Source organism: Nematolebias whitei, chromosome 15 (assembly GCF_014905685.2).
Source record: "Nematolebias whitei isolate Nwh7 chromosome 15, NemWhi1, whole genome shotgun sequence".
In the NCBI taxonomy this organism is placed as follows: domain Eukaryota; kingdom Metazoa; phylum Chordata; class Actinopteri; order Cyprinodontiformes; family Rivulidae; genus Nematolebias; species Nematolebias whitei.
In genome coordinates, this window is record NC_056512.1 from 29,210,387 (window position 1) to 29,225,251 (window position 14,865).

The 14,865-nt window shown below is 38.2% G+C and overlaps 2 protein-coding genes across 2 annotated transcripts in view; both read right to left on the reverse strand.

Moving 5' to 3' along the window:
- Window positions 1-6,358, reverse strand: part of LOC119421137 (voltage-dependent calcium channel gamma-4 subunit-like) — an 8,814-nt gene extending 2,456 nt beyond the window's left edge. The window contains exons 1-2 of the mRNA XM_037688528.1: window positions 6,266-6,358; window positions 3,309-3,396 (exon numbers count right to left, since the gene is read on the reverse strand). Coding sequence (XP_037544456.1) covers window positions 3,309-3,396; window positions 6,266-6,358 — 181 coding nt within the window. The remainder of the gene's footprint in view (window positions 1-3,308; window positions 3,397-6,265) is intronic.
- LOC119421599 (septin-9) overlaps window positions 1-14,865 on the reverse strand; it is a 916,196-nt gene that overhangs the window by 287,912 nt on the left and 613,419 nt on the right. The gene's annotated exons all lie outside the window — the stretch shown is intronic.

Here is a 14,865-nt window from a genome sequence, read left to right on the forward strand (position 1 = left end):
TTTTGGCATAACTATTGGAGTCAGTCTTGGTTGTTGGCAAAATATCTCATGAACTACTGGACAAGTATTAATTAAATTCTAAGCATCTTATAATTGGATGGCTAACAAAGTTAAGTCAGGTCCTCTGGACAAATTCTTCTTGTACCTGGTACAAGTATTGTACTTGCATTCTTGTATACTCTTGTATTCTTCTTGTACCTTCTTGATTCTTATTCTTCCTGGATTGTTGAGCATGGATCAAGATGTACATTTACAGCTGATTATTTTTGAAGTCAACCTAATTCAAGATGACCTCCACAACTAATGAACTATGGCAAACAATGAATGGCTACAAGTGAGTCAGTTTTACAGATGCTGAACTACAATCTGATGTAGTAGCAGAAAGACATCCACAACACATACTCCAGGAACTAACAGATGCATGCAGTGGCCCGTGAAATGTGTTCCTACAAAGAATGTTAGCAACATTTTGCTGTTAATCTTTTAGTTTTTTTTTTATGTTTATATCTGGATTTCCTGAAACTACAAAATATTTTTGGGCATAGTTTATAACCCATCAGTCTCAGCTGTGAAAACTTGTAATTAAATTTTCAACTCATACAAAGAGTAATTTACCAAATCATAGCTTATTGTTCAGAAAACGCAATCACAATAATGCCTACATGTCCCCAGTATAAGGTATTAAACAGCTCTTTAAGATTGTTTCTACAGCTTGACTTTTCATTTCACTTATTTCTCCTGAAAATTAGAGGTTTAAAGTACACCTTTTTTAAAACAGTCCTTCCATCTCAGCTGCTTCTCTTTTATTGCAAAATAAATTAATAATAATGGAAACACAAATAACAGTGAGTGCATCATAAAGTGATTATTTACTTATTTTTACATTTTATGGTTGAGATTTTTATGCTTGATGTACAAATTGTAAATGTGGCAAACTATTGGTATACCACAATGGTGATTTTAGCCTCTTTTTAGGGGTGCTCAAGCACCCCTAAATTTTAACTCAGCACTCAGGAAAAAAATAATAAATAAATAAAATTGGGGGGTGGGGTCAGTTCTGGGTTTGTGTTTTTGTCATAACCGCAGGGAACCCAGATTTGTATGAGACCCGGAACGAGACAGACTCAGGTGGATACAAAAGAACAGTGTTTATTCACAGGTGAAATAATGTACAATGCTGGTGCAGCTTCTCTGCAGCTCCTGGAGGAGGTAGAGGAGGACAGTCAGAATGGAAGTGGAGATCTTAGGAGCTGATATTTTGTGTTCTGTGAATCTCTTACAATTTGGTCCAGAGGTGGGTTCCAATCCTCCAAGAGAGCTCCAGAGGGTCCAGAGAGAGTCCAGTAGCTGGCAGGGCAGGCACTGGCTGGATTAGAAGCACCAGGCAAGAGAGATCCAGGCACGAGGGAGGTTGAGCCAAGGAGGGACCCAAGGGGGTCTACAAACCAAGAACAGGCCACGAGGGAGTCCGAGGGACCAGGAACAGGACACGAGGAAGTCAGGAAATCAAAGGATCACGAGGGGTCCTTTTAACAAGCCGAGGAACCAGGAAACACATGGAAGGTGATATGCTCCAGCGAAGAGTAGCACTGGACTGCAGCCTTTTGTAGCCGGGGACGCCTCCTCAGTCTGATGGCCGTCAGGTGTAGGCAATTAGCGGCCATCTTGGAGGAGGAGCTGCAGGCAGTGGTACTCTTACAGTTTTAGGTTATGTTTATTGTATTTATGAGTCAGTGCCACAAAATAAACACATTTAAAAGGTAACAGATCATTATAATACTTGGTTTATTTATATAACAACTTTAGTTGCTGGATGTTTGACCCCTGAGCTGCTGGCTTTCAGTAACTGTGGCCCCTGAGCAGTTTAGTTGAACAGCCCTGCTTTAGAGGGTGGAATACAATTTATTCATTTTCCAAAACCTAAACTGAGTCTGGAAAAATGTAAAGGTTGATAAAGCCCTGTGGCCGACCTTATGAGCAGCTGAATACAACAATGATAAACAGGAAGTACTGCATGTTCATCTGTATGAAGGTAACCACAGGTATGGTTAATGGTTAAATTCAAGGTTAATGATTAAAGATAGTTGTGCTTTGTTTTGTGTGTTTTGTACATAGATATAGCCATCTTGTAACTTCTGGTTGCATAAATTTACTCTGTTTGTTATAATCAGTTAACTCTAAACTGATTTTTACAAAGCATTTATTAGATTGTGTAATGTAAAGCAGAGTGCTACGTCTGTGGCATCTTAGCTAGCACATCTGCAATGCACGCCACTAGCTTAGTGCTACTTTTTGTTGTGCCATTAACTCTAAAATAGTTATTGACTTAAGTGTTTACTTATGGAGGTATATGTAGATGTTTAAAAACCCATTAAAATACACTTGAATGCAGGAAAAAGCATCTACTTTATTCAAAAATTTGGGGGGGGAGGAACCACAGACCCCCCCCCCCCTCACCACCACCACCAGGGTGCACCCCCCCTCCCCCCCATTATGAATGCTTCTGATGCCAGTGGTCACCAGATTGTTCAAGCCAAGAGGCATTGTCAGCACTGGGGGCTAAGCATCCCTAAAGGTCAGATTCTAGAATTGCCCCTGGTATGCCATTTGTATTTTAGAGGAATCATGAAATTTCAGGGGAGGTCATGTAATAATAAAAGGAGCCAAACTACCATCAAAGCACAAATGAACTAAAACATGTTTTACCCGTTAAAAATTCAAATTGTATCATGTGTTCAGTGAAATAAACACAGACCTTTTCTGAGCACCAGATATTCAATGTACATTCAGTTGGCAAAGGCCGGATATTTATACCAAGGCTAATTCAGTTCTTTCCTAAATGATAAAAGAAACAAAGAAGACCTCAGACTTTGGAAAAAAATCCAAACTCATCTCATTAGCAGGAACAAATGAGAGCAGGAATTAAAGGTTGGAAGATATATTATGTTCTCAATTTAAAAATGGTCTGAGAAAGGTTTTTTTTTCTGGCTATGGAAAATAAAATACACCATAAATTTAAATAAACAAATTTTAGAGCCCTTGAAATCTGTTTTCTTGTTGTTTTAAAGTGAAGATTAAAACAATTTTGTTTTGATTAAATATACATCTCTATATAGATCTAGCTTTGCCAGATTAAGGTTGTCATGTGGTTCAGTTTGTGCTTTTATTCCACAACATTTAACATTAAGTAATACAATATATAAACTGCGGAGTATTTTTCCCATTTAAAGACAATAATTATTGGTTTTCGCTTGTAAGACTGACAACTTTAATGCCAAATTTAAAAAAAGAGTGTTGACAACACTTACGCAGAAGATACTCTGAGCTGTCTGTGTCGTAGTCGTTGTCATCGGGGAAATGGTTGATCCTGTAACAGCTGCCTTCATTGATGCCTAAAACACACACAAACACACACACACACACACACACACACACACACACACACAGGGAAAGAGAAAGAGAAATAAACAGAATGAGGGTCCATGATATTAGTGAAAAATGTGAGCAGTAAGACACAATTTGAGAAGGAAAGCTGTTCTGAAACAACTCGAACTACTGTGTACGCCAAGAGACTGCATCCACTGAAATTAGATGTTCCCTGTCTTGTCTTATAGAAAAAATATTTTGAAGTCACATCAAAAAATATTTTGTCTTAAAGATGCTGCAAAAACAATCAGGACAGACAAGGATATGTAAGAATGTGTGTAAAAGGTGTTTTCCCGGTGTGATATTTCTGTGACTCTTTCAAAATGACCATTACAGTCTGAGAAATTGTTATTTATTTTTTAATTTTATCTGTAATAAAATTATTAACAGGAAGGAGTTATTCAGCCCAAAGCCACCATGTAACCCCCTTTTTTTTAAGAAACCCTGCACTTAGAATAATTATTATTTTACTTGGTTCAGGGAGGTTTAGCTGATAGTGTCAGCTGAATCTCAGGTAAGCTCTGCCTGATTAATTCCCTGAATGCAACAAAAGCTTTTTCAGTTTAAAAAAAATGAACAATCTCTTTTTCATTTTGCTTTTTCAAAGCCTCTGTGTATTAAAACTAACCCCCTCTATAAAAGCCAACATTTCATTAACACAATGCCGACAAACAGCTGTCAACTTCATTTTCCAGGTGCCTAAAGGTGAGCTGCATAACCGTGATTGTCTGTGGCAGAGCTTTTAAGGGCACATTTGCTTTCATTAACTGGGTCTGCTGCCTAATAAGGGACATCAAATTAATTAGTGTCAAATCTGTTGATGGAAATGGAGCACACGTTTCTGTGTCTAGTCACTGATGGGAGGGAAGGTTTTATACTATTTTAGACTGCAGTGTGAGACTTTGTGCCTAGTTAAAAAAATACATTCAGATCACATGGTTAGAAAACAAAAAGCCAGACACGTTTTGAGTTTTGTTAATTGCTGTGCAAACACCAAACCATGCTGTGGGGCTTGTAGCAGATGTAATTTGTGCACATGTTTTCTCTAAAACTTAAATGTTATTTTGTGCATTTTAAAAACCACCCTCCACTCTGAAAACACATGCTGCTATTATGTATTTTGTCACAGCATTTTCCATCCGTGTCTGACCAACTTGTCTGACAGCTTTGTCTCACCCCAGATGTGTGGCGTGTGTGTGTGTATTTGTTCTTGTCTTTACTGTTTAACGAGGACCTTGTGTTAACCTACTTGGGAGCTTGTGTCTTATAGGGACCAAAGATCTGCTGTAATTTCTACTGTCTTCTTTAAAATAGGGTTGAGATGCAAATAGAGGTTAGTTAAGGTAGATAGTTAAAAATAAAGAAAATGAATGACTTAAAAGGCTTTTCTCTGTATACAATAGAGATGACGATTTTTAGAATAGAAGACATGTTGTAATGATTGACTGAAAATCTGATTATAAGTCCATGCCTTGAGAGGGCAGAAAGTAAAGCAAAGTTAAAAATCAGAAGTACAGAAAGCAAAGAAATGATGGGGAACACATAATTACTTTAATGAGGGTGTCGGTCAGTGTTAGACGGCAGCAAATTAACATGAACAAAACTTGTGATTGTATAAATAACACTGACGGTCATACAAATCAATTGAAACGAAAGCTGTAGAAATGTTTGCAGGTAACACACCAAAAAAGTTATTTTCAAGAAATACAGTGTATGAATAAGACATAATATGGCAGGTGGTCTAACGTGGCACAGTAAACGCATCACAAAAGACATCTTGTTCTTTAGGTTTGGTTAGAGTTTGCCCTCTGTGTAAGCCTCTCCTGCTCTCTTCCATGGCAACCACTGTTAGTTTTTAATAACCTCATTTACATGAACACTCTCAAAGGATGTGTTTGACATTTTCATTGTAGTATGATACCCATAAAATAGGAGACTGCACTTTTCTGGCACAACCACTTCCCCTACATAGATCTGTCCACAACACTTACTGGTATGTGTACATGACATTAAAAAGCAATGTGCACATGTACAAAAATATGAGGACATAAATGGACAACAGCCATCACAGCAGTGGCTATACTATCATCAGACTGATGCACATTATCATTTTTTATGATGCAGCTCAGATAGTTGATAAGGTAGCAGACAAAGCAAAATATGGTAATGCCCATGTCTTTTGGCATTAAAACTGTGCATACAAGACTGCAGAATGTCAGAAACATTTAAAAAATTTAATCATGAATTAAGCATCTATAATATTAAAAAAAAAATCACATGATTTTCTCAAAATTTAAGCAAGTTATCTTTGGATTTGCTGAATTTCAGATAAACCTTCTACTTCGAACTGCCTGACATTGATTGTGCACATCGCAAGACAATGAAAAAAGTGCACAAGAATCATGAATACCTTTATCAAATGGTAGGTTGACTGTCAAAGACACCTTTTAAATATAACAAGAAGTTGCATGTGAGGTTGAAGAAAGTGAGGGAAATGTTTACTTAATTACAAGAGAAAGGCTGTTTCATCGTGTAGCTCAGCTGGGTGAAGAAAATGATGATGATGAAGAAGAAGAAGAACAGCAAGAAGAAGAACAAGAACAACAAGAACAAAAAGAAGATTTTGATTTTTAACAAAACTTTATTTACACAATTAGTTAACACAACAGTGTTAATAAAAGGTGATCAGGACAAGCTTAAAATAAAATATTTACATGAGGAGCTTGTTGTATTGTAGTTCTCCCTGATCAGAAATGGTGCATAAAACCTTCTTAAATCCCCACAGTTTCACAAAATTCTCCAGGAGTCCAGTGTCTCTGTGGAAGCAAAACTCCAATACCAGTCTGGTCTTGACGTTGCACTTCCACAGAGCCACGGCATCAAGTTGAGGTCCAGCCTTCAGTCTGTCCCTGCGAGACAAGTAAACAGCCATTTTTGCTTCGGCCACTAAAAAATTTAAAGTTTGGGATTTAAACTTAGTGGCTTTGCTGTAATGTACTCCATTAATAAAACAGATTTGGTGAAAACTGTGTCAAAAAGGCTAAAAATTCTCATCATTAGATTAAACAGAGTCGTCAGTCATAAAGAACAAGAAGAAAAACAAAAAGAACAAGAAAACGAACAAGAAGAAGGCCTTGTTCAGATAGTTTGACTTTTTTGAGCTATTTTTAAAATAAAGCTCAAAAACATGAAAAAGTATATGTATTCAAACATTTTGAGTATTTGACTTCATCAAAGGTGACTTAATCCCAATCTTAATGTGTGTTACAACAAATGAACAAAAACAATATAAAAAAATGATGTTTTACTGTTGTAATTTAATCATCAGGCCAAAAAATATATGTTTTAAATACTGTTTGTTTTATGATTGCATTGTTAATTTGTTTTTGATGAGCAGGACTGAAGAGTGGAGAAGAGAACAGGAGAAGCAGAGAAGATGAAGTGTGTAAAAGACAGATGGGACATCACAAAATCTGAATAGGTCAAGAAGAAGAGGGTATCAAACAAAAGTCACTGAATTATCATTTGCCACAGGTCAATAATAACCCTTCTACACAAAATGAGCAGAAATTTTGAGACATGTTTTTATATTTAAACAATTTACTATATCGATGCAACAAACGTATATTTATAATTGTCATATATGTTAAAACCAGTTTCCTTCAAGTGTTTCACAAATCTGCCTAAAAATGAAGATGAAATAAAAAGTTGAAAACAATTCTAAATTATACTCCTTTTGTTTGAGTATATGTTGTGAAATTAATTTTATTTCAAACACAGCTTCATCTTACTTAATGTAATTTTTAAATATTTAAAAAATAATGCATATGTCAAGTAAACTTCCAAAACATTGCCTGTTTCAATATCCTAACACCTCAACTAACACCTCATCATCTCATCTTTTGCTCATTCTGAGATCTCTCCGAGTGCAGGAGTAATGGTAAGTTTGATGCCCCCACTCCTTTACTTTCACACCACAGTGGCTCTGCTACAGATTTACAAAGAAACCAATAAAAACTGATATTTTTACTGTATTTTACCAAAATTCACAGCCTCTAATGCATGATAAACATGCATTAATGCTAAACTTGACAGCTTCACAAAAGCAGAAGCATAATTTCTGCTTTATTTTTACTTTTATCTTTGTTTCTTGTGAACTTCCAACAGAGAGTGCCTAAACACTGATGAGGAAGAGCACAGTGAGGTGCACTGCAAGCTGGATGATTAGGGTTTATAAAGCTGTAACTGAGGGCTGATATCAAATACAGGCATGCACAAACAACTGGCTTAGCAACACATACACATTACTGTGGAAGCCTGGGCAGCATATAAAAGCTTCTGTGTAGTCAAACAAACTGCTCCAATGTTTTTTCTCTCTTCTGTCCAAATGAGGATGAGAGAAAAGCAATTTGGCAACGACATCAGTGATTCAGTGTTGATATGACTGACAGTTGGTTAATTAAATTGTCACCAGGCTGCAATTTCTTCAAACACAGCTTGAGTTTGACTGTGCATGTTGTTGGAAGAAAACTGAGATCTGTTGCTGCATGTGAGCTGTTTGGAAGGCTGTTATGCACAGTCACTTAAAAATGCACAAGGGCAACTGATTCACAATGTGATATGAGAGGGGATTATATGTGTGAGCATGGAGTAAAAAAAAGGTGGAATTTCAGGCCATAGTGGTTCTTTTGTAGCTTTTATATTACTTATTTCCTGTTGTTTTTGAAAAAGGCTTTTCTATGTATTTGTGTTAAATTAATGCTTGATATGAGGTTGGCTCAAAAAGCTTGTTAGAGCCTGCATGTGAAATAAATGAAAGGCAAAACAACTTTTCAAACTTAGAAAATATATATTTGTTTTAGAAATGTATTCTTAGATTCAGTTTTTTTCTGCAAGAGTTAGACACAACAATAAATGTAACTCTAATGCTAGTTTGTTTTTTGCAAAGGCATGGCTTTGTTCACAGATGGACAAATTCATCTTTTTTTGTCTTGAATGGCATATCATTTAGAATGTAACTAATAAAACATAGACCTTCAAAGGCTTGTCGTTTATGCCTTCAATCTTTGAGATAGATGGTGTTATGGTATATTTTAATGCTGTTTTTTGTTGCATCTTTACTAATATACCAACTGAGTTGCTTACAGCAAGCAAAATTGTTGCATATGACAAAATAATTGAGCTGCTTGTTGAGATATTATGAGAGTTTACAAAATAACAATAAATACCTTGTAGGAGTGTCAGACCTTCAGCAAATCCAGCAGCCCCCATCTTGTTGCCTGTTATTTAAACTCTATATGAACCTCTATTGCAGATGCGGCTTCCAGGAGCTGTGGCCTGAAGGTCATTGGTGCCTGTCACAGCAGCAACCAAAGGACCCGCTGGTGGACACCAGCTGTGATGGAGGCTGTCAAGCTGAAGAAGGAGGCCTTCAAGACTTGGCTATCCTGGATGACTCCTGTAGCTGCTGATGGGTACAGGGTGAAGGACAGTGGCTTTGGTGGCTGCAGATGCAAAAACTCAGGCATGGGAGGAATTCATGGAGAAGGACTTTTGGTTGACCCTGAAAAGGTTCTGGAAAACCATTCAGCAACTCAGAAAAGGAAAATAAGCCCCTTCCCAGGCTGTGTTTGGTATGGTCGAGGGATTGTTTACCTGGACCGAGGATATTGTTGAGTGGTGGTGGAGCACTTAAGGATCTCCTACATTCATCTACCATGTCCACCTTTGAAGAGGCAGAACCTGAAAACTCAGGGGAAGACGAGCCCTGGCATGGTAGTCAAAAAGCTCCTTGGGTGCGGGGCGCCATGGGTGTATGAGATTATTTCCAAGTAGTTGAAGGCTCTGGATGCTGTGGGGCTGTCATAGTTGACACGTCTCTTCAGTGTCACATGGAGTACTGGGACAATGCTTGTGGAATGGCAGACTAGGTATTGATCCCCATTTTTAAGAAGGGAGACAGTAGAGCATGTTCCAACTCTTGTGAGATCACACTTCTTGCCCTCCACAGGAATGTTTACTCCAGGGTGTTGGAAGGGAGGCTCCGACTACCTGTTGAATTTCTGATTCAAGAGGACCAGTGGGGCTTCCATCCTGGTTGCGAAACAGTGGACCAGAGCTTCTTCCTTGTGTAATTCCTAAGTTGAAAATTTGCTTCTCCAGTTTACATGAGTTTTGTAGCTTTGGAGAAGACTTATGACTATGTTCCTCATTCTGTGCGAGGTGCCATGGGAGAAAGGGGTGCCCCTGTTGATTTTAAGGGCTATCCAATACCTGTACAGCAGGAGCTGTGTCCACATTCTTTGCAAAGTCAAGCTTGTTTCCAGTGCAGGTTGGACGTTGCCAGGGCTGTCCTGTGTCTCCAGTCCTGTTTGTGGTGTTCATGGACAGGGTCTCAAGGTGCAGTCGGGGAGAGGAGATTGTCTGGTTTGGGAAGCTCAGAGTTTCATATCTGCTTAACATAGATTATATGGTTCTGTTGGCATCTTCAGGACAAAACCTTCAGCATGCACTGGGGCAATTTGCAGACAAGTGTTAACTGGCTGGAATGGGAGTCAGTTCCTCTAAGTCTGAGGCCATGGTTCTTGACTGGAAATGGAAGGAAAGCCTTCTCCGGGTCAGTGGGGATGCTTTGCTTTGGGTGTAGGAGTTTAAGTATCTGGGTGTCTAGTTCATGAGTGATGATAGGATGGAGTGGGAGATGGATTGACAGATTTGGGGCTTGTCCTCAGTAATGAAGACATTGCTTTTGCCTTTTGTGGTGAAGAAAGAGCTGAGTCAAAAGGTAAAGTTCTGGATTTACTGGTCTGTTTTTGTTTGTTGTTTTGTTGTTTTTGTTAATCTATGGTCATGAAGTTTGGCTCATGACCGAAAGAACAAGATCCCGGATACAAGCTGCCAAAATGAGCTTCTTTGCAGGGTGGGGGTGGGGGATGGGGGGCTTGGAATAGAGCCGCTGCTCCTCTGCATCGAAAGGAGTGAGTTGAGGTGGTTCAGGCATCAGATTAGGATGTCACTTGAATACCTCCCTTTTTGTGTTTGTCAGGCACGTCCCACTAGGAGACCCTGACGCAGACCCAGAAATTGTGTATCTTCTCTGGTACAGCTTGGGGACTCCCAGGACAAGCTAGAAAGTGTTTCTGGGCAGAGTGATGGCTGGGTTTCTCTCCTGGACCTGTTGCCTCAGTGATCCAACAAGGGAAGCAGTAGAAGATGAAGATAAATACAAAATAACTGAGTTGGGTGTTGAGATATCATGAGAATTGGAGTGTCAGCAGTGTCAGACCTTCAGCAAATAGCAGCCCCCATCTTGTTGCCTGTTACTCAAGACAAACTATAAACCTCTGATGCCTTACAGTATTTTAAAAGCCTATATCATCAAAGTGTCATTGGAGTAGCTTTTATGCTTCAGTGTTGAAGCAAATTTTTTTCTAACGTTCAAAACAGAAACATCTAATATAACATTCTCTCTTAGAAAGTCAACTGAACATTTCTATCCTGAAAAATAACATACGGGTCAATTTATTTCCTTTAACCTGAATGTAGACATAATGCAAAAATGCTTTACAATAAGTCTGATTTAAAAAAAAAAGGTTAATTTGGGATACATTAAGTCAGTGTAGCCAGTAAAGTCTCTGAAGGTGCTAAATATGTGTCCTTTTGGTAAAGGGGGTATGTAACTCAGCAGACAATTTAAACACACAAACAACCCACCACCACCACCTCTCTCTCACACACACACACACAACCACACACATACAAATAATAATAATAAATAAAATAAATTATAAAGTCTTACTCACTAAAGCAAACACCCACACCCCCTTCTGTTAGTGAAGAGTTACAATAGAGATATAATAGTTACAAATATCCTCTTGTTGATAACAAAATCAGTTCATAATTCAATTTTTGTTGAGTGGTTATGTTTAAATTTTTAATAAGGTATTGACTAAATAAATGTGCTTAAATACATCATTGTTCAATTAAAAAATACTAATGTCTTTATAGACAATAAAAAAATTCTGCTCGTCTATAGAATGGCAAGTTATGAAGCAAAATATCCCCAATATTTCTTAAATAAAAGATAAAAATATATTTTTTTGCTCATTTTGTTATTGTTGTTGTCTAAAATTGTATTTTTTTTCTGTTTTTGGTGACATTACATGATCATGCACACATAATCATGGAAAGTCTATTTATCCATAAAATTGTATTTTTTTATTAACATCAAGCAGACACGTCCTCTAGAGACTGACTGACAGAAAAGTATGACCAGTGAGTATTCCCTGTTTTCATCTTGCATAGCCGACAATGAAAACTAATATTGTAATGTTTGTTTTATTCAGGATATTTTTCTTTATTTTAGCTCATGCTACTTTTACAAACAGGAAAAACAGTAGAAAAAGGCAGAATGCAGAAAAAACTGATTTCATCGGAGGCATTGTACCTTTTACAAAGATAAAAAAAGTGATTACATGATGGGAGTGAAAGAATGATGGGATTGAAGTGGACGTTGAGGCCTGCTGGTTAATTAGTGCCTCTGCATGGCTTTTCCATTTTAATTACAGATTGCATGATAAAAATAAGAAAGTGACCCCAAACACTTTCACCTCAATGCCCGCTACAACACTTCTCTACAGAAACACACACATCTGCTGACCCCCCCAAGATAAACAGCTGACTCTCAGCTCACCCTAATACACCAGCAGCTGAGATGTTTACTGTAAATATGACCGTGCTAATTGGATTGTTGAATATTATTCAGATTCTTCCAGTGCATTAACTCTATTATGTTGCAATGACACGTATTAAGTGCACTTTGTGGGTATTGACTGTGGACCTCACAATATTAATGTTGGAAAACAAACAGTAGATTAAAAAAAAAACTAAAGAGCTGCTATAAAATGCAAAACAAACAAAAAAGTGATAACTTTACCTAAAAAAATATAACTAAGCATTCTTTTCAACCCTGTGATTGTCCCTTGAAGAAAAGGCAAGGCCATGGCAGATTAGTGCAACAAACACGTTCATTGGTTCATTGAAAGAGAAAAAGGGGCTAAAGTGGTGCTGAGCAGCTGCTCTGTGTCTTGCAGCAATGTGTTGTCACAGAGCGACATGTAGTTGCCGTATTACATTCAGCAAAACCATGTGTTTTCCCCTGCAGCTGTGATGCACACAGAGCCATCTCCGTCAGTAACCCGGTGTGTGTGTCACAATGGCTGGAGGGGTGGATGTGTCTGTGAAGGGTAATCTTTGCTTGTCTTTTCCTCCATACTGATGGGTCTCCATGACAACTAAGCCACCTCACTGCGGCTTGTAGTTTTGGGCAAAACATAGAAGTGAAACTATCTTATCACCACACACCAGGATGCTCATCACATCTGTCCACCTTCACCACAGGACGAGCCCAGCACCGTTCCATCCCTGACAGAGCCTTTGAGTCTCTCTGTGTAGGTGGGCTCTGATGACAGAAAATGGAAACTTAATGCTAACTGACTAACCCACAAAAAAATTAAATAACCAAACACCAAACCTGGAAAAAAATTAACTGATCTAACAAAGATTTTACTCAAGCAATATAGTGATTTATCAAAAAACTAAATGCTCTTTTTTGGTGAGGTTCTAAGTTCAAAACTCAAAGTGTTCTGAGGGAAAAATAATGAACAATTATTATCTCACACCATAAACAAATGGACTATAGCTATGAGCAGAACTGAGTCCTGGTGGAGGCCAAATCAAAGTGGACTGATGTAATCTTGAAACCACTTTAATCTCAAAAGTCCCATTATGGTTTATGTGAACACTGTTAAATAAGCTAAACATTTTTATTAGGAGTACCACCTCAGACAATGATAAGCTGTCTAAATACCAGCTACTGAAGTAGACGTTAAAAACAGTAGTACAATCTTACTCATAGAAACAAACATACCAAACCATAACCACATGTGATGGTTCATGTATTTGTTCATGTATTTGGTCCACTGTAGGAGCTTAGTGGGGAAAACAGTTTGTATGTGACTTCTCAGATTGATGAAGCCCTTTGGATGGAGGGTGAAACGTCTCTCAACAAAAAAAGGAACTGTCTAAATAAACTGACTGAAAATTGTTGGATATCCTTCACTGTGCTGTCTTTATTTTCACCACTTCCCATGTTACATGCAAATATTACTGTCATTAACCTGCATTTTTCTTTGTTTTCTTCCCATAGAAGCTGGACTAATCCTTCTGTGTTTGTCTGTAAGTCTTTTCTATCTTCACAAACCCATAGGCAGATGGCTGCTCATCCTGAGCCTAGTGTTGCTAGAGGTGCAAATGGAGTCTTTCCTTTCTACTGTCACCAATATGCTGTTCAGGATTGTTACAAATTGAAGATTCAACGATCTGCTGGTTTCCTTAGATAAACAGCTTTTTACTAACACCAAAGTTCATGCTCAATAATCCAGGTAAAATTTTCAAAAAAGTTCAGTCAGGTCATCTGGACTGTTTCTTTTTTTGATGTTGAGATGTTTCATCCTTCACGCAAAGGACTTCATAAATCCAAGGAGCCACAAACAAATTCAGTCCCACAAGCAGCACACCAGTTTGGTGGTGGTTCCAGAAACCATCTATCACCAACAAACTGGTTGGTCCACTATGGGAGTGTGCTGCAAAGTATCTTTGTACTTATCTGTGTATCTTATTACAAGCTGTGATCCCAAAGCTCAGTCCCACAAATAGCACTCATTGGGAGTGTGCTGCTTGTGGGTTTGTCTGTAGCTCCTTGGGCTGAAGAAATCCTTTGGATGAAAGATGAAACATCTCAACAAAAATAAATAGATAAACTGTCCAGATGATCTGACTGAACTTTGTTGGATTTTTTTTAATCTGGATTATTGAGCATGAACTTGATGTTTTGAACCACTTTGACTATGGCTACCTCAGAGGAGTCGACGGGGAAGAGGGTGGGCCCCAGAAACCACCTTATCACCAGCAAACTGGTTGGTGCACTATGGGAATGTGCTGCTTGTGGGACTGAGTTTGTTTGTGGCTCTTCGGATTAATGAAGTCCTTTGGATGAAGGATGAAACGTCTCAACAACAACAACATAAAATTAATTGTCCAGATGACTGAATGAATGACGTTGGAGCTTCTTCATAAGTGGCATTTCATAATGTTCTGTATGTGAATATACTGCATTATAATTGGAATGAAATAACTGGTTTGGACTGAATCTGAACTGGAGTCATGATTTGGACTTGTTTTGTTCTTCTTTTGCCCTGAGATAGCTTTTATTGTATATTGGCACTGTATAAATAAACAAAATTGGAATGATTATCATGCAGCATGGTGGCGCAACTGGTAGAGTTGCTGCCTCTCGGGGAGAAGGTTGAGTGGGTGGATGGATGGATGAATGGAAGAGTGGATGGATGGATGGATGGATGGATGGATGGATGGATGGAT